Here is a 23,287-nt window from a genome sequence, read left to right as displayed (position 1 = left end):
AATTCATCCCTACTAAGGAATTCATGGTATCTGTGGATTGATGAGCCACCCTTTTCACAAAACATCTTTACATTTTAACAAGAGGCTTCAATCAAAAGAGTGACTTGAGTAATGGGGATTTCAGGTGTTTGTCACGACAGGCCAACAGGATAGTATTTTTCCCAAAAGGTACGACCTTGTGACTGTTCCTATCTACTTCCCCGTGGGTGTCAAGCCAGCTGGGTCCCCTGAAACTTTGGCCACCTGGAAATTGTTTGGCTCCCAGTGCAGTAAAGATCCTGATCTTGATTTTCTTTCTTTTAAGATGGTGATGCTTGGAGTTTTTTAAATAAAATCCTCAATGCTGTAGACATTTCTCCTTTAATATAACTATAGACTCAGATCTTATCTAGAAAAAGAAACAACTATAAAATGAATAGGAGAATAAGTCTGACTTTAACATTTACTAAATGCTAACTGATTCTGCATCTTCCAAAATAATAAGTAGAATATGAAGTTGAAGCAGATCGATTCACAAATTCAACATTTTCCCTAATCTGGTGGTGGGGGCAGGCGAGAATCTCTGCTGGGAATTATTGAAGAAATCTCTGTGAATGGAATTCATTTTCATTTCCACAGGTAATATTCCTTTCAGAGAATTAGGCACAACTTCACAACTCAAGGTAGAGAAACTGTAGGGATCTTCATCAAAGTCATCTGCATTAAGGGAAAAAAGAATAGTTTCAGCCATAGCATTGGCGGCTTTGCACATAGTAGAAGCGTTAGGCATTTTTATCGAATGAAGGAATGAATGCAGGAATTAAAAAGGAAGTCGAAGTTGTGGTGCTTTCCCTGGATAGTTTAATACAAATCTGGGGTGAACTAATGCATCATGATGGCACTGTTTAGGCAATTACAAGTGCATGTGTTTGGAATAACAGGTTATGCTATGCATGGTAACCTTAACCTAGGGGAGGATATTCATGGGCAAACCTTGCAGACCTTCAGGAAGAGACCACATAAAATGATAACACGCACATATCTAGACTCCCTATGAATGTGATATTCTTCCTCTGAAGGTTTAGCTGTTTCTCAAGCCTGGGAGGGTACAGTGGTTCAGAGGGTGCAATTTTGTTCTCTGTGCTCATGGAAATGGAGCTTCCGGCTGCTACAAGTCTGATGACAGCATTTAGATTGCACTTTTACAGCCTGTGGTCCAAAGGGCTAGACTATCTGCCTGTGGCTGAGTTACTGTCACAACTCCAGGCCGCTTGGCTCTCCCAATCTACTGCTTGGTACAACATTAAAATCCTGGACATGGCATTTACTACTGCTTGCCCGAAGAAAAATATGTTCATTTGAGCCATAGTTGCTAATGAAAACAATATCCCCCAGGGACAGCAGTGGAGTCAATGCTAACTAACACTTTTGCGAAATGGTATCTCCAATCAGCCCTAACTCTTAGCTACTAAGGAGCTTCCACAACCCCTGCCCCCATATGCCATGGCTCCCCAGTGCCTCCATGTGAGCACCAGAGCATATCCTCAAGTTAGCTGGCCAGAACTTGATGGATGCTGTGGCAGAGGAAAGATTGTTTCATATGCGGCAACTGTCCCATACAGAAATGAAGACAGAGACTCCAAACACTCGTCAAACAGCCTAAACTGGAAAACAGCATTGCCTCACACCATCCGGAAGTGGGTAGGCACTCTGGAGATGATCCATTCCAGCCTCTCGTGTTGGCCATAGAGCGAATATAGCTCTGAGACAGGAAGTGATGTGCCCAAGGTCACCAAGTTAGTGACAGAGCTGGGACTTGAGCCAAAGCCTTCTGACTCCAAGTTTGGTAGGGAGTTTTTTTTGTTGTGGTTGTTTTACCCACCATGCTGATTCCAGATGGGCTGCAACTCTTGGAAACAGAACTGTTGTAAGGAGCCAACATAATGAAAACTACAAGTGGCTAAGGCGGTTCTACAGCCAGCGCCGACAAGGCGGGAGAACGGCTACAGCCCGGCCACAGAAGTGTTCTGTGTGTGTCAACTGGAGTCTACTTTGGTCTTTAGAAAAGGCAGCCAAAGGCCACTGCACCATCATCCAACTGGAAGCACAGAGAACAGAGCCATCACGACATCAGCTTGAGTGCCTACGTTCTTGCCCTCCCTGACTTTCTCGTTCTTTCAGGCCTTTAGGCCAATCCATTCCCCCCCAACGCCCATCCCCACCTCTGCATCTGTCTGGGTGCCTAGAAATTTGGCATCCCTGGAAGAAAGTGATATCTGAAAGTGTTGTGCTGTTCAGCAACTCTGCTTGGAGGGGTGTGATGAGCACTAGCCCAAGAGCCGGGAGACCTGAGACCTGTCTTGAATTCTGCTGCTAGTGGTCTGAGCGACTGTCCATAAGGCACTTTTCTTGTCCTGCTTAAGTTACCTCATCTGTAAAATGAGCATATACTGTACTAGACAGTGTCTAAGGTTCCTTCTGATTTTAACAGTCTATGACAATTGCCTTTAATTACCCATGATTTTTTTGACCTTCATTCTTTTCTCTCCTCCATTAATCTAACAACCCACCAGATTTGCACATGCTAAATTCACTAGATGCTTCTATACACACTTTCTCAGTCAAGAATGAGCCCAAGTTTATACATGCAAATGTGCATTTAGTTTTGAGGAAGAAGTTATTTCCCAAGGCCACTTATGTGGCCTCCCATTAATTCAATATCTCTGGAATTTACGTGTAGACAGTGCAGCCTTTTCTCTCACCATGTGGGAAGCTTATTTCTGAGGGAGTGCCTTGTGTGGAGCCTAAAGACTTGCAAGTGGAACTAGTTGCAGTTGACTTAAGGGATGGTGTCAACAATTTGTGCTTGAAGGTTTTCTTCAGTCTGTCCCGTTTACACCTGACATTTAGCCCACACCTGCTGCTCCCATCTGAAATGACACCAAAAAAAGTTAAGCACATGAAACTCATCAAATTCTCCACTTAAAATGGCTGTCCTTTATGATATATAAATGGCATCTCAATAATCCTGTTAAAAATACAAAGCTCGATGCACAGAACGTTTGTTCTAGGTACCTCAAGGTACTTTCTGTGGAAGTGTGAGAAGTAAGTTTGTACTGCAGTGTGTGGTTCAGACAGAGCTAATTCCCTTGCCAAGGATGCCTGCTTTCCCTAAAGCCCAGCACAGGGACCAGGGGGTTACTGATATGCCCAGCATAAAGGAGGGACATCTCTGTGCTACTTACAGAATCTTCGAGTTCAAGCTCTACCTTCCCTAAGGAAACAGACTGGGTTTTGCATTGAGACTGAGAGAAGCTGTCTGAATTGGATGGAAGAACCTTTTGATATATAGAAAAATCAGTTTGCCTGAACTAGAGATTCTCAGAGGCACCATCAGAGTCCATGATGTCTCCCACTGCACAAGAAGGGCCACCAGTCCATCTGGGCTGCCCATCAGGGAGGCATCACAGGGATGCTGACAAGTTCTCCCCACTCTACCATCACTCACTGCTTCCTGCATCCTCTCAACTCACTCCGCTATGGGCCATAGTGTCTGGAACACAGTAGGCATCCAATCCATTTATTTTAATAGAATCAAAATGGAGGTGACACCGAGGACAAGCAATCCAAGGAATCTGGGCCCAAAGAGAAACCACTAAGTCGAAATATGGCCCAAGTCGCATTCTTCACCTGACTTCATTCATCCACACAAAAGTACAAATCATTTTCATGGCATGGAAACAGCCTCCATTTTGATGCTGATGTTGTATAGGCTCAAGTCAGGAGACAAGTTAATCTGATCAGCTTTGTAAAACCTGTAAAATTCAAAACCTTACTCAAACTGGCATCTTACCAGAAGAGTTATCCAGTCGCAACCACGTGCAGTAGAGGTGGTGCTGCCACTGCTCCCGCACATTCTCCTTCATCACGCAGTGGAACACAAAAATGAGGAAGCCTACGCCAGGAGAAGAAGTCAGTCTTTTTCAGTTTCTTTCATTCACTGTCACCAATGCCCAGACTCAGGTCTACTCTTGTCACTATAGATACACCTTCTAAGGAACCCCAGGGTCATTATTGGCTTTCTCAGCTCATCTTCCTGGCCTCCCCTCCCAAAGGCAATGATGGCAAGAAGTTCTGTATCAAGACTGCATGTCAACCACAGTTTTCCTACCAGGCTGCTGTCCATCCTAGAGCTTGAGATATCAGGCCTGTAACGGTAGCCAGCCACGGAGATGGCTCTCAATGATTCCCCCATCCTGGCATCCACATTCTCGTGTACTATCTTCCCACACTGTACCAATAGAATATGGCAGAAGTGATGGCATGTTGCTTCCGAGACTAGGTTACAGAAGACATTGTGGCTTCTCACACTATCTCAGGTCACTCATTGCAAAGGAAGCCAAGGGTTATGTCTTGAGGATACCCTGACAGCCCTCTAGACAGGCCTCCATGGTGAGGAACGGAGGCTGCCGATCCACAGCCATGTGTGTGAGCCTTCCTGGAAGTGAATTTGGCAGACCCAGACAAGTTTTCAGATGCCTGCAGCCCTGGCTGACAGTGTGACTGCAATTTCATAAGAGTCCCTGAGCCAGAACCACCCAGCTAAGCTGCTCCTGAATTCCTGACCCTCAGAAACTATGTAAGATAACAAATGTGTGTTGTTTTCGGCTGTGAAAATTTGGGAATCATTTGTTGCACAGCAATAAATTACTAATACACATGATCTTTGGCACAATTACACTCTGTGGCAACCAAAAATTTGGTGTCCTCATTTTCCACTGCCAGCCCTGATTTTGTCCTGCAAGTGGGATAAAGGTGCTGAAGGTATCTGCCCACAGGACTGGCCATTTTCCCATCCTCACCCTCTATAATATCTCCTCGGGAGATAAAGGCAGGGTTCCAGATGATCCTGACTGCAAATGCCCTGGAAGGCCCACTGGATTACCTAAAGTTTGGGGTGGAATTGACAGAAAGGACTCCTGTCAACAGCCTGACTTCTATTTATGGTCCATGCTTAAAGTCTTTTCATCGACAAAGCCTTTCCAGATACCTCAAATTGAAACTCATCTTTCCCACTTGTGAACTCCCACAACACTTTGTTTCTTTTAATATTTGCTATGTGTGGCCATATTATTCTCCATGTGTTGCCCATCTGTCCACGCAGCTGGGGAGTCTTTGGGGGCTGACATATTGTCCCTTTCCATCTTTCAATCACTTCCGCCTTTGCCTCCAATACTGTGTGTGGCAACTCAACGGATGTTTGTTGACTTGAACTCCATGGCACTTGATACATAAGCTCTTACACCCCCTCTACAACCTGAGTAATACCTACTTTGGCCTCAAAATATTTCTTTTGGCCTAAGTGCAGTTGGAAAACCTTTGCTCTCCATAGGGTTCAGCTCACCTCCTCTTTGGCCAATGGTCCTGAAGGTGAAGGATTAATAATGGATAAAAGTGGTCTTATCTCATTGAAAGCTGAGCATGAGTCAATAGTAAACGTCCCCCAGGGCTCTTTTCAGCTAGGGCATATGTGGAAGTAAAGAGTCTTGTTTGAGGTGGGTGAGTCTCCTGCCATTGTGCCCCAGTTTGGCCCTTCCTCCTACCAGCATCATACTCAGTTTGGGGGGGCTTTGTTTTAAGAAGATGACGACAACTGGAAGTATTCAAAAACAGAGTGAACACGAATAGCGGTGGAGGTGGACTTGAGGAAATAACAGAAAACCTGGGGTGTTGTATTGGATAAGAGTAAATGCAGAGCTGGGAGTATACGGTGGGGAGAGATGACAGCTATGGTCCCACATCTGAAAGGGCTCTCGTGGAAAGGATAAATTAGGCTTGCTCTGTGCAGTGGCCAGGTCAGAGCTAGGAGCAATGAGAGGAAGCTACAGAACAACTATGTAATAACAAATCTCAGCTAGTATTTACTAAGCAATGACTATATCCTAAGCATTGCACTATTAGTCTCATTTTATAGATTAAAGACCTCAGAGCCCAAGAAGCCTAGTAAACTTGACCCAGTCACAGAGCTAATATTGGGCTGGCAGCGTCAGGGTGAACACAGGCAGTCTGGCTGCAGCCCAAGATCTTAACCACTGCACTCTATTACCCTCAGGAAAGGATAACCCAGATAAGATTCAGAGCTGATTAGAAGCTATAGTGGCAATCATATTACAGTATATAAATGTATCAAATCAACATGGTGTACGCCTTAAATTTCCACAATGTTATATGGCATATATTTCAATAAATAAAAAAAAAGACAGAAGGTAAATGCTCTGCCCTATGGAATGATGACCTGTCTCTGGAAAGTTTCGCATAGAGGCATGTGACTTCCTGTCACATGATGGGAAGTTGGATTGGGAAGATCTTGGTTCCCTGGCCCCAGCCCTGAGACTCTGATTCCCGGTGCGAGGCAGCAATCTGGAGGCTAAATGGATCAGCACGTCTCACTAGTTCTCCCAAGGGCTTTATCTCCCTTTGTAACCAAACAACTGTGGTGATGAATCCAGCAGAGTTCACCTGGAAGGTGGTGCAGCAGCCTGATGGGAGCAGATCCTAGTCTCAGAGCAGGTAAGACCCCTCCAGCCTCAGCATGAGCCACGCGCAGCAGAGACTCCAGGCACCCATCACTGCTCTGATTGCCTGCGTGGAGTTCAGTCAGTTCTCAGACTTAAAGGTTATTATGTGAGTTCCAACGAGCTGCCTGCCGGCTCTCCCTCTCTGCCTGACAGCCTTTCTTTTCCTTTCCAGTAACAGATTGACCTGCTTACTCACTAGAACATAGACGGGAGGCAATTTGTATTTGTGCATTTGTATTTGTGCATCCCTCCTTTGGAAATGGCTCGTCACGAGAGCCTAATTTTTTCACACCTGACCGCAGGGCAACCCCCCTTCTGCCAGAACTGCAAATTTGCCGTCGGTCTTTTCAACAGCTAATTTGTTCACTTGTTTCATTGCATTCTGGTTCTGAGTATTTGGGGTGAGTGTGTGCGTGCGTGCGTGCGTGCGTGTGTGTGTGTGTGTGTGTGTGTGTGTGTGTGTGTGTGTATGACCTGAGTCTGAAACTCAAGGACCTGAAAACACCCTCTATGTAAAATGGCACATTCTATCTTGGAGGCAGAACTAGGAACTAGGGTCACTTGGTGCGTGATTGACATAAAGGATACCTGACTGACAGGGACAGCTTGGCTCTGTTGATGCTGGATCTTCGGGGCTTTGGTTTTAATCCTCTGGGGATCCCTGGTTGGATTCTGCTTCTACCCACATAGGCTTCCTGCTTAGATACTACTCTCCTCTTCCACCATAGCAATGGAGAACTTGCTGTTTGGAAAAAGCCTCTCCCTTGCTTTTAAGCTCTAAACCGCTCTGCTTTCTGGTTCTTTTGTCAGCTTTTCCTTTAACCCCTCTTCCCACAGGGTGAGTCTCCTCAAGAGAGGCCTGGAGTTACTGCAGAGGAAGAAATCTGCATGGGCACCTGCTTCCCAATCCACTTCTGTACACATTCTACGCCAAGGCTGATTAGCCTTAAAGCATCATGTTACTGAGACCAGGGTGTCTTGGCAGATGCCAGGCAGTTCTGTCAAAAAGCCAAGTGCAGAACCATCACCAGGGCCTCAGTCAGCAATCTAGGATACAACCAAGTGCTGACAGCCTCAAAGAGAACCAAGCGAGAGTGGTGTGGAGAGCTCCTAACACCTCCCCCCCCCCCACTACCAAGAGGAGTAAAGATGGCATGTGGAAGAGGAACACATTTTATGTCTTTTTACATTCCAATCAGACTATGGCTATATAAGGTTGGCAGGATCTGGTGGGGCAGAAAGTTTCAGTTGGTATGGGGGTAGTTTCTTGAATCATAAAATATGAGGGCAAAAACCATGCCTTCTAGATTGCTCCCCCATCTCTCTGCAGCACCTTGCAAATGCCTACATACCTATTCATTTTTCCCAAGGTTCCTCAGGGATTAATAACCACAACAAAATGTTCTGAGGTTTTTTGAAAAGTTGAATTATAACACATTTTTAAAGGCTTTTTTCCCCCATTAGAATTTCCTAGATTTTTTAGCACGCTAAGGGATATTACACTCTTTCAAGAATGGGGGAGTATAGTTTGCTGTATTTCCCAAACTTTTTGACTACAGAACTCCTTTCTTGCGGCAGCATCCTATGGGACCACCAGTAAACTGCCCTCTGGTGAAAGGGTTTATTGAATAAATAGTTAAGAGCAGTGAGGGAGACCCTAACTCAGTGGACTGCCCAGATCCATTCACAGCCTGCCCCATAGACCAAATAGGTGGGGCTGAAGCTGAGGTTAAGAGCATGGCGTGGAGCCGGGGACTCCTAGGAAATCATTTGGCATGCCTCTTCCCCCAAGAATTTTTAATGAGCAAAATCAGGCTAAAATGAACATCAACAATTTATCTGAGGTATATTAAGCAGACCCCTAGCTTTTACGTCTCATGTCATCTTTGGTCTATTATTTAATCACTTTGTTCTCATTTATATCTTTTACCAGAAAACAGGAAGGAGATTAGAGAGCTATAGAGACATTAGCTTAGGACCACCTAATTTAACCAGTTGTGGTGGTTTTTTCAAGGTCGATTTGTAGCAAAACCAAGACTAGAACTTTGTCCTCTTGCCTTGGGGCACTGCTCTTTGCTCATCTTCATTCCTCTATGACTACAATTTCCTAGCCTCACTCCTTCCCACAATATTAGGATATGGGGTCAAAAGTTGAATGTTTCTGCTGTCCAGTAATTGCTATGCTCAGCTGGTCTGTGCACTTCAAAATGTCCACAGACATGTGAATCTGTACACTTGCGAGCACAACGTGCTGATGCAATGAATACCATAAGAAGCACTTCCAATCGGGGTTTGATGTGAACATTGCCAACTGGCTGGAGGTGACTGAGCTATCTGGACTTCACTCTATGTCCCTGGGTAAGAGAGAATGCTCTCGTTTAATGAAGCCCTAATGTCTAGCTAATGTTTCCAATGGCTGCCTGTCACCTGGTTGACAGCAGAGGCCTCTTGGAGTATCTTTTCTCCCTTTGAATCCCCAAAAGGTGACAATTTTCCAAAGCAGCAAGAGTTTTGGTGGAGGTCCAGCTAGCCAGGGAAAGTACAAAGAAGCAGCAGTTACCTTGCAAAGTGTTAAAAATGGCAAAAAGATACAAGAAAAGTATCCGTATGGGTCCCCAGGCAAAAAAGGCAAAGCCCCAGGTGAGGCCAAGTAAGAACGTCAGGCTTGTTGTGCCTTTGAGGTCATGCAGGATCATCTTCCGCCGAGTCTTCTGACTCTGGGATTTCATGGAATTCAGTTGAGCAAGAACAGTGCAGAACATGGAGAGATTCATGAGAAATATGAGGCAAAAGTAAGCCACAACTGAGATGTAAAAGATAGAATCGTCTTTAATCCAACAACTGTAAGAGACAAAGAAGAGGAGACCATTGTGATGGAGAGAAACATAAACTTATATTTTTCAGTGAGACTCCAAAGATCACCTAGTCTGTTTCATTTCACCTGACAACATCTGAGGATATCTGGACATAAAGATGAGCCATCTTAACAGAGGCTACTCACACTCACGGCCGTCAGAGAGGGGACGAGAACCCCAAACTCCTGAGCCCTGGACCAGGGTTCTTTCCAGCCTCAAGTCAGAAATCCTAGAGGGTATTTCTGCCCTACATATGTAGAAACCTCTCAGTCAATTCCCTAGGAAGCTACTCCTCAACAGTAGAAAAACAAATTATGCATCACCCCTTGAAAGTGGCTCTTCACTGCCCCACCCCCCACCTCCTGCACCTTACACCTGAGCTTTTATTTGCAGGATGAATTCTGCTTTGCATAATAAATATCACTGTAAAATGATGAGAGGAATGACTGGCTTTTCTGGATGCTCTATCAAGAAAATGAGGTGATGAGTTAATGAACGTGTAACAAAAAGAAGACAGCTCTAGTTGTATTGCTTTAAAATATGATGTATTTTTTAAACCTCCCACCACAGCTACAGGTTTGGACTGGAAAAGGCAACACTAGCCATTGGACTGATTAATGGCTCTACAGTTTCTATTAAAGAAGAAATATGTGCCGATTTGTATGAACAGATACTTCACCTAATAACATTTCCAATTACTGGGGCATTATCTCTGACTTTTTAACATAGACAAGCTTCACCAATTTAACTATGTCAACTTAGCTGAGACCTTTTTTCCAGAACCAGGAAAATCCCTTGTGATCATATTGTTCATGCTGGTGTAGATACTTTCATGTATGGTGAGTTCATGTGTGTTTGTGTGTGTTGGGAGAGAGGGGGGGAAAATATTTAATTTCCCTAATAGAATCTAATAATTAGGGCTTCCTGAATCATCTTCAGCCTTGAAAGAGGTTATAGAAACTTAAAATGGGGAGCACTATATGTGTGGATAGAGAATCATCTCCAACACATACTGTTAAGTACCAAACAGTGTGTATGTGCCATTTGGGTAGCAAAGGGTGCAGAGAGTATCTTATATACATTTGATTGTTGGTAATAAAAGTTGCATCCAGGGAGAGAAACTCAGTGGCTGGGGGTTGGCAGTGGGGTTTACTTTTCATCTCTACCCATTTGTACATTGGAATTTTGTATCATGTGTATGTATTACTTCTTCAAAATATAATTGTTTTTTAAAAGCTCTTAGAGCCGCTGCCTCTTAGTACTGGATATATCTGAAGGTGATATTCTGATTATGTTCACATATGAAAGGGCTCTTTTCATGGGGTGTGGAGTTGGCTTTATTATGGTTTTGCTTTTGCTTTTGGTCTTTGAAGAAAATCTTCACTAATAGACACTGGGGACCCTTAAAGTCACAAAATAGGCAAGGAAGGAGGATGGAGGAGGAGATGAGAAGGAAGGGAAGAGAACAGGAAGTGAAAGGAAGGATAAGAAGGAATTATAATTAGAAGGTATCTGCTGGAAAGAGCAATATAATTTTGACCCTCTGGAAACTGTCATCACAATATGAAATATGGAGGAATTTGGGGGGCAAGACTTCCCACATTTGATTTCAGTTCAGTGGGAGAGGAAATGTGTAGCAAAAAGGAACTTGAGAGGCAGTGATCAAGAGAATAGACATGGGTAAGTAAAAAACAATCAGAAGTGTGGAATGAGACTGTGCGGTCTAAAGGACTACATGGTGACTATCAATAGGCCTGTAAAAGAAAGTTCTGGAAAGGTGGGGTGAAGTGAATGGCTACTTTCTTTTGTAACTGTAGGTGAAAGAACCAAAGAGATGGTCTTATACATCAAAAAGAAAAAGAAAAGAAAAACAACACGACAACAAAGTTGAGCCAGTTTACAGAGGAAAATGGTGTTGTCTTCTTCAGGGGAGACCTGTGTTGAATGGCAGAAAATGTTACGTAGCACTTACCATGAAATGGGCCACATGTTGAGCGATTAAAAAATATACATGATGTCATTTTAATTAGCACACAACATTGAAAGCAAACATTAGTATCCCCATTTTCCAGAGCAGGTAATGGAAGTAAGAAGAGAAGTAAGTTGCCCAAGGTTATAAAGAGCCCAGGTCCCTAACCATTATATGAGTGTGCCCATGACTGCTTAGGTGGGAAAAGCTGAGGCTGAGTCCTCCTTGAAGCCAAACCCTATGCCAGGCACCCTCCACCATACCCTGATGGTCAAGAGCATCACCACCTGAGAAGCTGAGATGCTGGTACTTACAATGGAGTCGGTGAGATGAGAGTTCCATACGGATCTTTTCTCACACTGAGTATGATTGCCACCATGATTGCTGGGATTCCTAGAGTGGGGAAGCAAGCCAAAGGCATCCCATCAGAAAGCAGGAGAGAGCCCAATCAATGACTGTGGGTGCTGGTACATTAAGACACAGTTTAAACGAGTCACAGATGTGCAGGCATCAAAATACCATTGTTTGCAAAATGTTTGTGAATTCTTCCAAGTTAAACACTTCTAGGAGTCCTCCAATCTGCCAAACTAAACAACATGCCAATGGCTCCAATACAATGCCCACTGGTTATTAAAAATAGCTCAAGTGCCAAAAACTCAACTTGGCAATAGAAGTATCTAGTTCATTGGAATGCAAGTTCAAATCGAGCAGATCTTCACAGATGATGGACTACCAATTTTTTGCCCCTTTCAATACTGCCCCTTAGTTCCCAGTCTCTTTTTGCCTAGGTCACCTTGGAGGAAGGACACCGGCAATCAGCCACAGCTTTCAGAGCTTTTCTGACAGAGGAGCTTTTCCTCACTTATTACTAGTTTGACATTTTGACTAGATTGACCAGTTAATGACCAGTCAGTTCAGCCAGACCATAATAAAGCAATCAGCTAAAAGTGGACGAATGTGACAAAAGTATAGACATTGGGTTTAAAAATCCAAATTCATGTGCATTTGCAAAACTTTAATGGTTTCTTCATTTCTAAGAATGTAACTTTCCTAAACTAAGAACATTGCACCCGCACACATTTTAGGGGTTTTGTAAGATACTTTTCAAAGCTGTTCCAAATATCTTGAAAAAAAATCTTCTGCTGTCCTATTCTGTGATAAACAAGACAATCCCTTCTGTATATCACAACCAAGCAGTGCCTCACATGATGTAGACATTTAAAAAAAAACACCTGTTGGAGTCCAGAAGAAAGGGATGCAGAGAGGCCTCACATTTAGGATGGAAATTATGAGGCAGTTCCCAAGGTGTGTTTACACTTTGCTAATTAAACCAAAAGACATCCCTATTAGTTATAAAAAAATGTGGTCAAATCTACTGCCTTAAACAGGGATTTAAATAAAGGAATAAAACCTTTTCAACAGGTTGCTTTGACATTAGGAAGAGAGAACTTCAAACGTTAAACAGATGCTAATGTTTATTTTCCTTATAGTTGATTGTATTTGCCTAATGTTTAAATGCTTCAAGACTCCCTGTAGTGGGACACTCTGCAGTGGCTCCCTGGTGACACTGCAGGTATCGCCAGAGGCCAAGCAGGCAAAAGCTTGAACAGGCACTGATCTGAATTTTGGTGGAATGCCTTGTGACCTTGCACAAATTCCAGAAGTCCGCAGGCCTGTGAGGAGGTGCTCCAAGACCATCCCCTACTCGCCTCACTATCTTCTCTGGGAGGCTGTCAGGACACAGTTTCTCATCACCTCCCAGGTTCTGAGGAGGTGGGAGGCTTTGTAACTTGCCCCCTGAGCACAAAGCCTGCAGAATACGAAACCACTGAGGTTCAGTTTAGAACTGGCTCCACAGCCACAGGGAATCCAAGAACTAGTGCAGCAGCCATCTGCTCCCTTTTACTTTGGTGTTGCTCTTTATAATGCATGGGATAGGGACTTGGGAGCTGGCACCTTTCACTATTATCCCTTTCACCGTCATTTAAGTCATCAGCTGAAGCCGCAAGCAGCTCACTGTCTCTTTAGTGGCCAAGCTAGTCAGGCCTTGGCCTTGGCTTGGGTGTGTACTTGACACTCTCCAAGTTTTTTTGCCTCCAAGTACCAAGCCTTACCCTTTCCTGCCTCTCACTGCTCCCGCGTAGTGTGTGGAGAATGGGAAGATCAGAGAGATAAGAAGCAAATTCCAGAGAACACCAACAGTGAGGGAGCAAGCGCAGGAGGAAGGCTGTGAGAAGGAAGCTGAGGATGAACAATGATGAGGGAGAAGGAAATCCAAAACTGCCTGCTTATTTCCAGTCCCTGCACAGTCAGCTATATGTGCATTATCTGCTTTTTGGATTATTCACAAAACCTCTTCCACAACACCCTCCAGTCTTCTGGCTGGCCCGAGATGAGGGCCACCACACATGAAGGGCAGTGTATTGAGTGCTTGTGGCTCTGTTTTTCTGATGGATTCCAATGTGTACTAAAACCATTTTTGAGATTGGGCTTTGTTTCATATTTGTCTGTCTCTGCTCCGCACATCAGTATGGAGAGTAGCACTGACTGTGTGGCCAATGAAAGCACGTACTGTGTTAATGAACTCATTAACAGGGTGAGTGGCTAATCACAAAGCTGTCATGTTTACAGAGCGGTGGAAGATAAAATCTATCTTCCCATGTATCCTATACATGCCTCTGAATACACTTCTACATATCCAACACATCTTTGAAACCCCAAATCTATCTTGAACCGTCCAAGGGAGGAAGGAGGGAACAGAGCTGACCATGTCAGTTAGAAATACAGGCAAGCAAGCCAATGAAACAACATTCAAGTTAGGAAACAGTCACACTACGTTCTGCTCCTGGCTTCTTCCACAGGGCAGCCATGACAGTGACAGTCATGAGGGGTGGTGAGAATCAGCGCCAGTTCACACACTGTGAGTCCTTTCCCAGTCCTTTCAATAATAGGTGAGGTCACAGAGGTGAGAAGTCCGAATTAGGGAGACAGGCTCCTGGTTCAAATTCCACTTCTGCCACTTACTGCCTGCATAAATTTTGGCAAATTACCTTATCTCTCTGTGCCTCAATGTTGTCATCTATTAAATGGGAATAATGATGAACCTTTCCCATAGAGAGATTGTGAAGTTTAGATAATCATGTAAAGCGCTTATAATAGTGTGTGGCACATGTAAGTGCTCCAAAGCATTGGCTGTTACATCAGTTAAGTAGTTGTTGGGGTTGGAACTTCTGTAAAGGGAAGGATAAAATCTGACAGGTTCACTCTTGTAGATCCAGCACTTAGCTACAGGACAAGCAGGTGCTCAATAAATATCTGCAGGCCAGTTCCTCACCATAGGGATTAAAAGTTGAATTTATAGAGCAGTATATGCAGAAAAAGAGATGCCCACCTAAATGCCAATGTGCAATCCCTCATTCCTTACCCAGGATACTAACAGAATTTAATCCCAAATAGTCTGTCTAGTGGAGCTAGAATTACAAAGACACATAGGCTTAAAGGAGAGACATCCAGGACAATGGCAGGTATACTTACCCCAACCAACCAGACAAAACTTAAAGATATAATTGGGAATGTATATGTTGAAGACTCTGACTAGAGCAAAATACATGTGGACCGCCTCCAGGCCCATCCAAGTCAGAGAGGTGAGGAGGAAGTAATGAAGTGTCACTGCAGCTGAGACACAGAGTCCTGCTTTCTGAAATGATGTCGACCAGGAATTGACCAGAAATACCAAGTTGAGCATCAGTAGGGCTGTGCACAGGTTGATCAGGATTTTGGAAGGGTGATCTTTTCGAAGTTTGCTAAAACAAAAGGCACAACATTCAGTTTAGTAGGGCCTCTGCTTTCAATCAAGCATGGCCACATCTTATCTGCATAATAAAGAGTAAAAAATTGCCTATTAAAATTAAATTACTCATGTTACCTTACATGTACTGAATTTTAGAGTCTTCTACCATCTTTCCAGGTAAAGTTGAAGTATTCTAAATATAGTGACCTTCCCTAACAGGAGTAATGATAGCCTTTCTCAGCTAAGCAGTTCCCCTTTTTTTTTCCTTTTTCTTTTTCTCTTTTGGAGAGAAGGAAGGAAGGAATTTCCTGGATGCTATAACTCCATCACCACTCCTTCAGCTGACTCACGCTGGATCTACATATGGCCAAAGAGCAGGATTGCTATGGAAACCATTTCAAGGAGTTACTTGGATATTTCCCAAGAGCCAGACATTTGGCATCGTGGAAATAAGCCCTTAAGTTTCAGTAAGTGGCCACAATTGTACTTTGTGGAAACTGACCCAGTATTTTCCAAATGAAAAAATATATATATGTATGGTTTCCTTTGATTCTTTTCATTTCTATTAAATATTTGTTGATTTAAATTCTGCAATTTTTATTTTGTGTCTATGTGGGGTCTTTTAATTGAGGTAAATAGCAAAGTACACAAATCAGAAGAATGCTCAATGAATCTTTACATGTGAATACACCTGAGGAACCTCCACCTGAATCAAGAGGTAGAATATTTTCAACATCTCAGCGGGCTCCTCCATTCCTTCGCCCATTCAGTATCTCCCACTAGAGGTAACCAATATTCTGCCTTCTATCCCCATAGACTTAGGTTTGCCTATACTTGGAACTTCATATCAATAAAACCATAGGGTATATTGTTCTTTTTCTGGCTTCCTTTGCTCAATTCTATGTTTATGAGATTCAAATATTATGTTGCATTATATAGAAGTCATTTATTCTTTTTTACTAATGTGAGACATTCCATTTTATGAATATACCACAACTTATTTATCCAGTCAACCATTAACGTACATTGGAGTTGCTTCCACTTTTTGGCCACGGTGAATAAAGCTGTGTGAATATTCTTGTATATATCTTCCTGTGGATATATGCACTCCTTTCTTTCTAATAGTGACAATACTGGCTCAGCTATCTAGATGTACAGTTATCTTTTGTAGATATTGCCAAAGAATTTTCCAAAGGGGCTGTGCCATTTCTCACCCACAACAGCAACATGTAAGATTTCCTGTTGTTCCGCATCCTTGTTGACAGTGGCTATTGTCAGTATTTTTTATTTTAGCCAGTCCAATGGGTGCATAGAAATATAATTGTGCTCTTAATTAGCATTTCTTTGATGAGTAATGATATTGAGAAGTTTGTCATTTGCTTATTAAGCCATTTGGGCAAGGGTTACGGCTAGACATGGATATCCTCTTTTGTGAGGTGTCTGGTTTTGACCATTTTTAATTGTCTTGTATTTTGCCTTTTGATTTGTAGGAGTTTTTTTAAAAACATATTCTGCATACAAGTCCTTTGTCAGACATATGCACTGAGAATATCTTATCTTCATCTGTGGGTTGCCTTTTTACTATCTTACTGGTATCTTTTGGTGAAGGAAGTTCTTAATTTTAATGAAGTCCAACTTATCAACATTTTCTTTTATGGTTAGTGTTTTTCTATCCTTCTAGAGAAATCTTTTCCTATTCCGACCTTCTTGCTTAAAAAAAAACCCTTGTTCTTTTTTTGTTTTTTTACAGGAGTCTTGGTTGTTTTTTAACCTGCCCACTTCATAATCTAAGGGATCTGACCTCTTCCTGTTGTGATGAACAGGAAACTTTTATGAAATTAACATGAAATAAACAAGGTCACAATGACAACAGTGTCCATTAAAACAAATTAAACTTACTCAGAGAAGACTCCATCAACTTACTGAAAAGCTATGTATGTCACCAATGCAACTCCCAGGAAGATGGAGGAGATTCCACATCCAGCGTATGTTATAAGCATTAATATCCGTTCATTCACTACATCCACTGCAGACCTGGATAAATCCTAGGGAATGCAATGTGCTGTATTTTATACATTGGCCAGAGCAAGTCTATGGTAAAATGCTTTCCGTGCTCATAACAGCAAGTTCCCAGAAGGCGTAGCATCTCTGCGATAGCTCTTTAAACCAGAGTATGTGGATGGGTATATAAGACTGTGTATTGTTTGTGAGTGTGACTTGTGCGACTTACTATGCACAGAGCATGGAGAGCCATCAACAGCACTAGGAGAACATTTAGTCCTTGGTTCTATTGTCATTCACATGTTCCACACTTAAAACTAATAGATGTGAATTTCGGATGCAAACTAAACCATTATCTGAACAGAGTCCCAAAACAATACACAGAACATAAGAGAAATGTTCCTTTTTCTTAGATCTTTAAATAACTTTCTTAAAATTAAGAGACAAAATGGGCCTTAGAGAGTACATCAGTCAGTAATTTCTTAACCTGAGGATCATAAAAAACCTGAAGTGCATGCAAAATTATTTAAATATATGTGTGCATTGTTCTGGGAAGAAGGTCCATAGCTTCCCTTAGATGGTTACAGAAATGTGTGACTTATAAAAGGTTAAGAAGCTTTTATAAGCTGGTCTACTCTGGTGGTTCTCCACTGGGAATGATTTTGCCCCTTCCCCAGGGATATTCGGCCATGTCTGGAGACATTGTCACAACTGGAGAGGTGTTACTGGCATTTAGTGGGTGGGGGCGAGGGGTGCTGTGAACACCCTGCAAAGCACAGGACACCCCACGACAGAGTTACTTGGCCCAGAATGTCGATAATGCCAAGTTTAAGAAATCCTGCTCTACTCCCATCTTTCACATTTCAAAAGACAAATCTAAGGTCCAAACAAGGGAAGCAAGCTGACCAAGATCATACAGGTAGGTAGTGGCAGAGCGGGGATGTGAGCCCTGGACTTTTTGATTCCTACTGTAATGTTTTCACCAATTTGGAGGGAGCTAAACAAAACTCTTAGAATTAAATAAATATCAATGGAGCATCTCTTATTTACTGAATAGATATGGTTTAAAAAAAATGAAAAGAAATATGAAATAGAATCTCAGCTTTCATGGATCTTACCACTAGTAGGAGAAACAGCTCATAAATGACCCATTCAGGTAACAATAATAATATACATAATAAAGTAATTTAAGCGAACTAAGAAAGTACTCAGGTACAGGTGGAGAAGAAGGAACACCTCTGAGAGTCATTTTGAAGGAAAAGTCAGCAAGTCCCAATGTTAGGGAAGGCAGGAGATGGAAGAGTTAACTATGACTCTGAGACTCAAAGCCTGGTTATGCAAATTGCTTGGTTAAGTACTGCAGGTATTAAAATACACGTCTTTCCTACACTGCAGTTTGACAATATCTATTAAAATTAAAAAATGTTTCAGTGACCATATGCTTTAATCCAGCAATACTACTTACATCAATTTATCCCACAGAAATCCTTCCACCAGTGTTGGAAGATAAATGAATAAAAATATATGTTACAACAAAAACTATAGCAACTAAAATGCCTACCTATAGGGGATTAGTTAAAAATTCATAATGTTAAATCTACACAAGGGAATACTATAAAAGTATTTTTAAAAAGTGAACTGGATGGGTACATATTTGCTGGGAAGGGTGTCTAATATATATTGTTAGGTGAAAATCAAGTGATAAAAACAGTTGAATAATTTGATCCCATTTTTATAAAACAAAATGTATATAAATATACACATAGGAAAAGAATCTGAAAGACTACACAGAAAGGTGTTAGAGGTGGTCATCTCTTGGGAAGGGGATTATAGGGACCTGCTCTGTAACATTTGAATTTTTAGGAGCAGGCATTAATTTTGTGGGAAACGTAAATACTTGTTTCAATCTGCTCTACCTTGGATAAACAAAAGGGGGCGGGTGCTTTTTTCCAGTGACATGTCCCTTTTCCATGACTTAGTTCACACATATATTCCTGGTCCATAATCTAATAAAGGTTGTCAAAATTCTATCAAGGAACAATTAAGGGACAACTCACCATTAAGACTCCAAAATGGGTAAGGTGGTCACACTGACAGATTGTGTAATTTACGTTTGTCTCCTTTACTTTACAGCCTGATGAATTCCAGCCGCCTTGCCCATCTGCAGGAGACAGAAGGAAATTTCAAAGCAATTTCGTTTTTCTCAGAAATATTTACCTTTTCATTATATGCACCTTCGGAACGTGTGTTATAATTAGCGTTGGTTGTTAAGAGAGCAAGATAGAGGTATAATTGATCACTGAAATTAAATTAAGTCTAATAGGCTAAATTGACTTTCTGGGAACTTTGTAAATGGCATAACTTCTTTTGCTCTCACTTTTCCTGTTCTTGCACCATACTTCTACAGATTAAGACAGACTCTAATCACCAGCAACAGTCCTGCCACCATGCTGGGATGACACAGTACGGACTGCTTTTAAGTAGCATAAATAGGAAACAGGTAGATTTAGAACTTTTTGAAGGACATGAGCTACAGGAAGAGGCTACAGGAAGAGGCTGGGCCTACTCGGTGGGGCTGGGACAAACATCAGAAGCAACTGGTTCAACCCAGAATTCAAATGGTCTCAAGCACTTTGCACTCAAGCCAGATCATGGTCTGGACCTCCTTGCAAATCTCCATGGCGAAGCACAGAAAAAGAGCTAGACATTCATTCTTCAACTTTCTTTAAACAAGCCAAGGCTACTTAGCACTGGATATTCTAATTTTCTTTCTTCTAACTTTGCTTACCCCTAAGTCATGTGATTTTTCTGGTCTCCCAAATAAGTCTTTTATCAAAAAGAAAAAAATTAACTTCCATGCCCTAATTAGATATAAAACTCGCATTTGTATCTTGCTCAGAGCTCTCTGTAAGTTCTGATAAGACAGTAGCTTAGGTACAACTCCCTCCCGTGCAACTGCCAAATAGGAAAATGGTCAGGGGCAACATCTCAATGAGCGCCAAAGACAAAGCTTGTTAATAAAAATACTCACTGTTATTCCCAAAGTCCCAAAAGGCACAGTGAATTTGATCATAAATCTAGAAAAAAGAAAAATCAGAGGTAAACATCTTTCCTTGTGGTAGTTACTGCACACTGACAACTACACACAAGAGTTTTCTTCTCAATGTACTTTTCAGATGCACACACACGCACAGACCATTGTTTGAGTTGGTTTTAAGACTAACCACAAGTAAGTTGGGTTTACAAGTGTGAAAACAGCATGTTACTGCATGGTGATCTGGTATGTGTCCTTTGAAATATTTCATAATAGAGGAATTTGCCAGACCCTCCTGGTGCAAAACCCATGTCAGTGCAGGTGTGATGAGTAGAGGTGTTCGTCTTGGAACTTTGGAATTTGGGGCTCACAGCTGAGATCAAGCCTTCTGGATACAAGGTTAAGCTGCCTCCTCATTAGGCCTAGTAAGTATTCTTGAGGCCTCCCCATTTCCTACAGTCTCCAGGAAATGGAGCCAATGAGAGATTGGTTATTGGGGGATGCTTGGAGAGCTGTGGCCCCAGTTGGAATTGAGAGATCTTACCCATCTAACATGTTGTAGTTGGTTTCTGGGTTTCTTTTTTTAATTCCTTCTCCCACTCTTCCTTCTTCCCTTCTAGAATTAAGACCTGTGAAAAATACGCTGCACCATATGGTCTTGTAGGTTGGGAATGAAGGAAGCTGTTAAGACTTCACACTGGACATGCATTAACATGAAAGAATGGAATAGTAGTTCATTCTTATACTATGGCTAAATTTGATCATTTAGTAATATATACCTTATGTTATGCCATATGACTATGGTTTCAATCCTTTAGTGATAATTAATACCTATTTTAATGCTCTTCATGGAAATTCAAAGGATAAAAATGTCCAATTATTTTGAGTTAAGCTATTTGCCTCACTCAAAAATAAATGGAATTAAATATCACTTAGTATGATGGGACGACCAAAAGATCCACCTGTCCCCAGTCACTCCTCTGCCAATCTGTTATAGTACTAGAAGCCCACTATTGGGTATCCCTTTAAGATAAAGCATTATCTCTAGAAGGCCCCAATTATGATGCACCTCTGCTACCTGGAGTGGGACAGTCTTCATTAAGCCTTAGAATCACATCTGTTAACTAGCCAATTATTTTTAATAGGAAAATCATGGAATGTTTCTGAGGCCTTTTTATTCTGAGATGAAAATGAATATATTACCTGGTTTCCATCAATATGCTGCAGAGTAATAACCACTGGGTCAGCCAAGTTTTGAATGGATGTATCTGAAATGCTGGCACTCACAACATACGTGGTTAAGGCTCCAGTGATGTTTTTGGTCTACAGATAAAAAATATAAGGGGAGAGCAGTTCAGGTCCTAAATTTCTCACATGTTAATGATCCATTTAGAACTTTGAAGTACTACACAGCATTAGGTGCAGAAATATGGGCAGTAAAGTGGCAAGCTAAGAAGAAACTTTTAGAGGTCATTTAGCTCATCTCTTGTCTGCACATAAGGTCTCAATTACACCAAGCTAGAACAATTCATGAATCCAGCCACACACCCAAATAACTACCCAACAAGCATTGGTTTTGCACCTGCTACTCAGTGCTGCACTAGCAACAAAGTGAAACTATTCCCTACTTGGATAACTCTCTGGGCCCTGACATTTCACAGCTTACCTGGTTCTCCCCCTCCACCATCTTTACATACTCTTAGGGAGTCTCTCCCTACAGGGAACATAAATCCATCACGGGTTAGCTATAAGCCACTTCCTGGAGATGGAAGCAGGATGATCAACATCTAGCTTGGAACAAGTCTCTGAGGACAGTCATCTCCTCCCTAGGGGACCATGAACTCTAAGGCCAGAGCATAGGTGTGTGTCTGGCGGACCCCACATGTCCTAGCACATAGCAGTTGTTTTATCTTGTACGCATGGTGAGCCAGTTACTGTGTTAAGCACTTTGCAGATACACTAACTTCAGCCCTCACTGAAACAATAGAGGCATTTTTTCAGATAAACGGAGTCTTGGGGAGGCTCAAAAGCTTGGACAGAGGTCACACAGCTAGTGAATGATAGGGCAGGGATGCTTAATAAATGCCGCTTCGAAGGAAACAAACTAGAATGTAGCCCTCAGATTGTGGAACTTGCTAATTAACAGCCCCGAAGTGCCACAGGCCAAGTGTCCAGGAGGCAAGGCAGCTGAGAGACAAGAGATGCAGCAGCTGAAAGGCAGGAGGAAGAGGAAGGAAATCCTCGGAGGACTTGCCAAGAAAGTGCAGAGGAGCTGAGCCCAGACGTTCCCAGGGGGAGCCTGCAGGGCCACTTTCAGAGGATGGCAAGCCCTCAGACTCCCAAGCCCCATGGCCTTCGAGAACTGGGCCTTCCCGACTTAGTCTAAGAGAGACAGTTTTGGAAAGGCCAGAGGAGGAGAAACACACAGTGAGCCAGGATTTTACTAACCGGTTCTCTCGCTTGATTTTCCTTACGAATGAAATGGAAACCATGCAGGCAGAGGAGCTAAATCATTTCTCACCCTTCCACCCCTTACACTCTATTTCACTCTGAATCTTTATGGAGCCGTTCCCTCTGCCTCAAACACCCCTCCCGCTTTCTCCTCACCCTGTCTCGTCTTTGAGCTCTCGTTCAACCTTGGGTCTCAGTTGGCACTTCTCTTACCCGAGGCCTTTCCTCATCTCCTAGATGACGGTAGGGGCCCTCCTCTATGCTCCCAGAGCCCCTCTGCCATGTTGGACATGCCTGGTGCTTTGTCCCTCTCTGGGAGGACTGCCACTGGTGGGGTGGGGGACGAGGTATGTGTTTTCCAAGAGTGGTTCTTATCAAAGATTTTGAAGGTAGTGTGTTGTAATGACAGGTAGTGGGTTTTTTTTCAATATTTTATTAAGGTATGATTGATATACACTCTTATGAAGGTTTCACATGAAAAAACAATGTGGTTACTACATTTACCCATTTTATCAAGTCCCCACCCATACCCCAATGCAGTCACTGTCCATCAGTGCAGCAAGATACCACAGATCCACTATGTGCCTTCTCAGTGCTACACTCTTCTCCCCGTGACCCCCCACACCATGT

General features: G+C 42.5%; 1 protein-coding gene across 1 annotated transcript in view; it reads right to left on the bottom strand.

Moving 5' to 3' along the window:
• Positions 1-269: 269 nt before the first annotated feature.
• ADGRG4 (adhesion G protein-coupled receptor G4) overlaps positions 270-23,287 on the bottom strand; it is a 91,175-nt gene continuing 68,157 nt past the window's right edge. Inside the window, exons 14-23 of the mRNA XM_017659086.3 lie at positions 21,410-21,529; positions 20,204-20,249; positions 19,230-19,333; positions 17,095-17,216; positions 14,916-15,184; positions 11,696-11,774; positions 9,118-9,398; positions 3,833-3,934; positions 2,742-2,909; positions 270-696 (exon numbers count right to left, since the gene is read on the bottom strand). Of these exons, the coding sequence (XP_017514575.3) occupies positions 512-696; positions 2,742-2,909; positions 3,833-3,934; positions 9,118-9,398; positions 11,696-11,774; positions 14,916-15,184; positions 17,095-17,216; positions 19,230-19,333; positions 20,204-20,249; positions 21,410-21,529 (1,476 nt within the window). The 3' untranslated portion in view covers positions 270-511. The remainder of the gene's footprint in view (positions 697-2,741; positions 2,910-3,832; positions 3,935-9,117; positions 9,399-11,695; positions 11,775-14,915; positions 15,185-17,094; positions 17,217-19,229; positions 19,334-20,203; positions 20,250-21,409; positions 21,530-23,287) is intronic.

Source organism: Manis javanica, chromosome X (genome assembly GCF_040802235.1).
Source record: "Manis javanica isolate MJ-LG chromosome X, MJ_LKY, whole genome shotgun sequence".
NCBI lineage: Eukaryota > Metazoa > Chordata > Mammalia > Pholidota > Manidae > Manis > Manis javanica.
The sequence above is the reverse complement of the archived record's forward strand: the minus strand, read 5'-3'. Positions and strand labels throughout refer to the sequence as shown.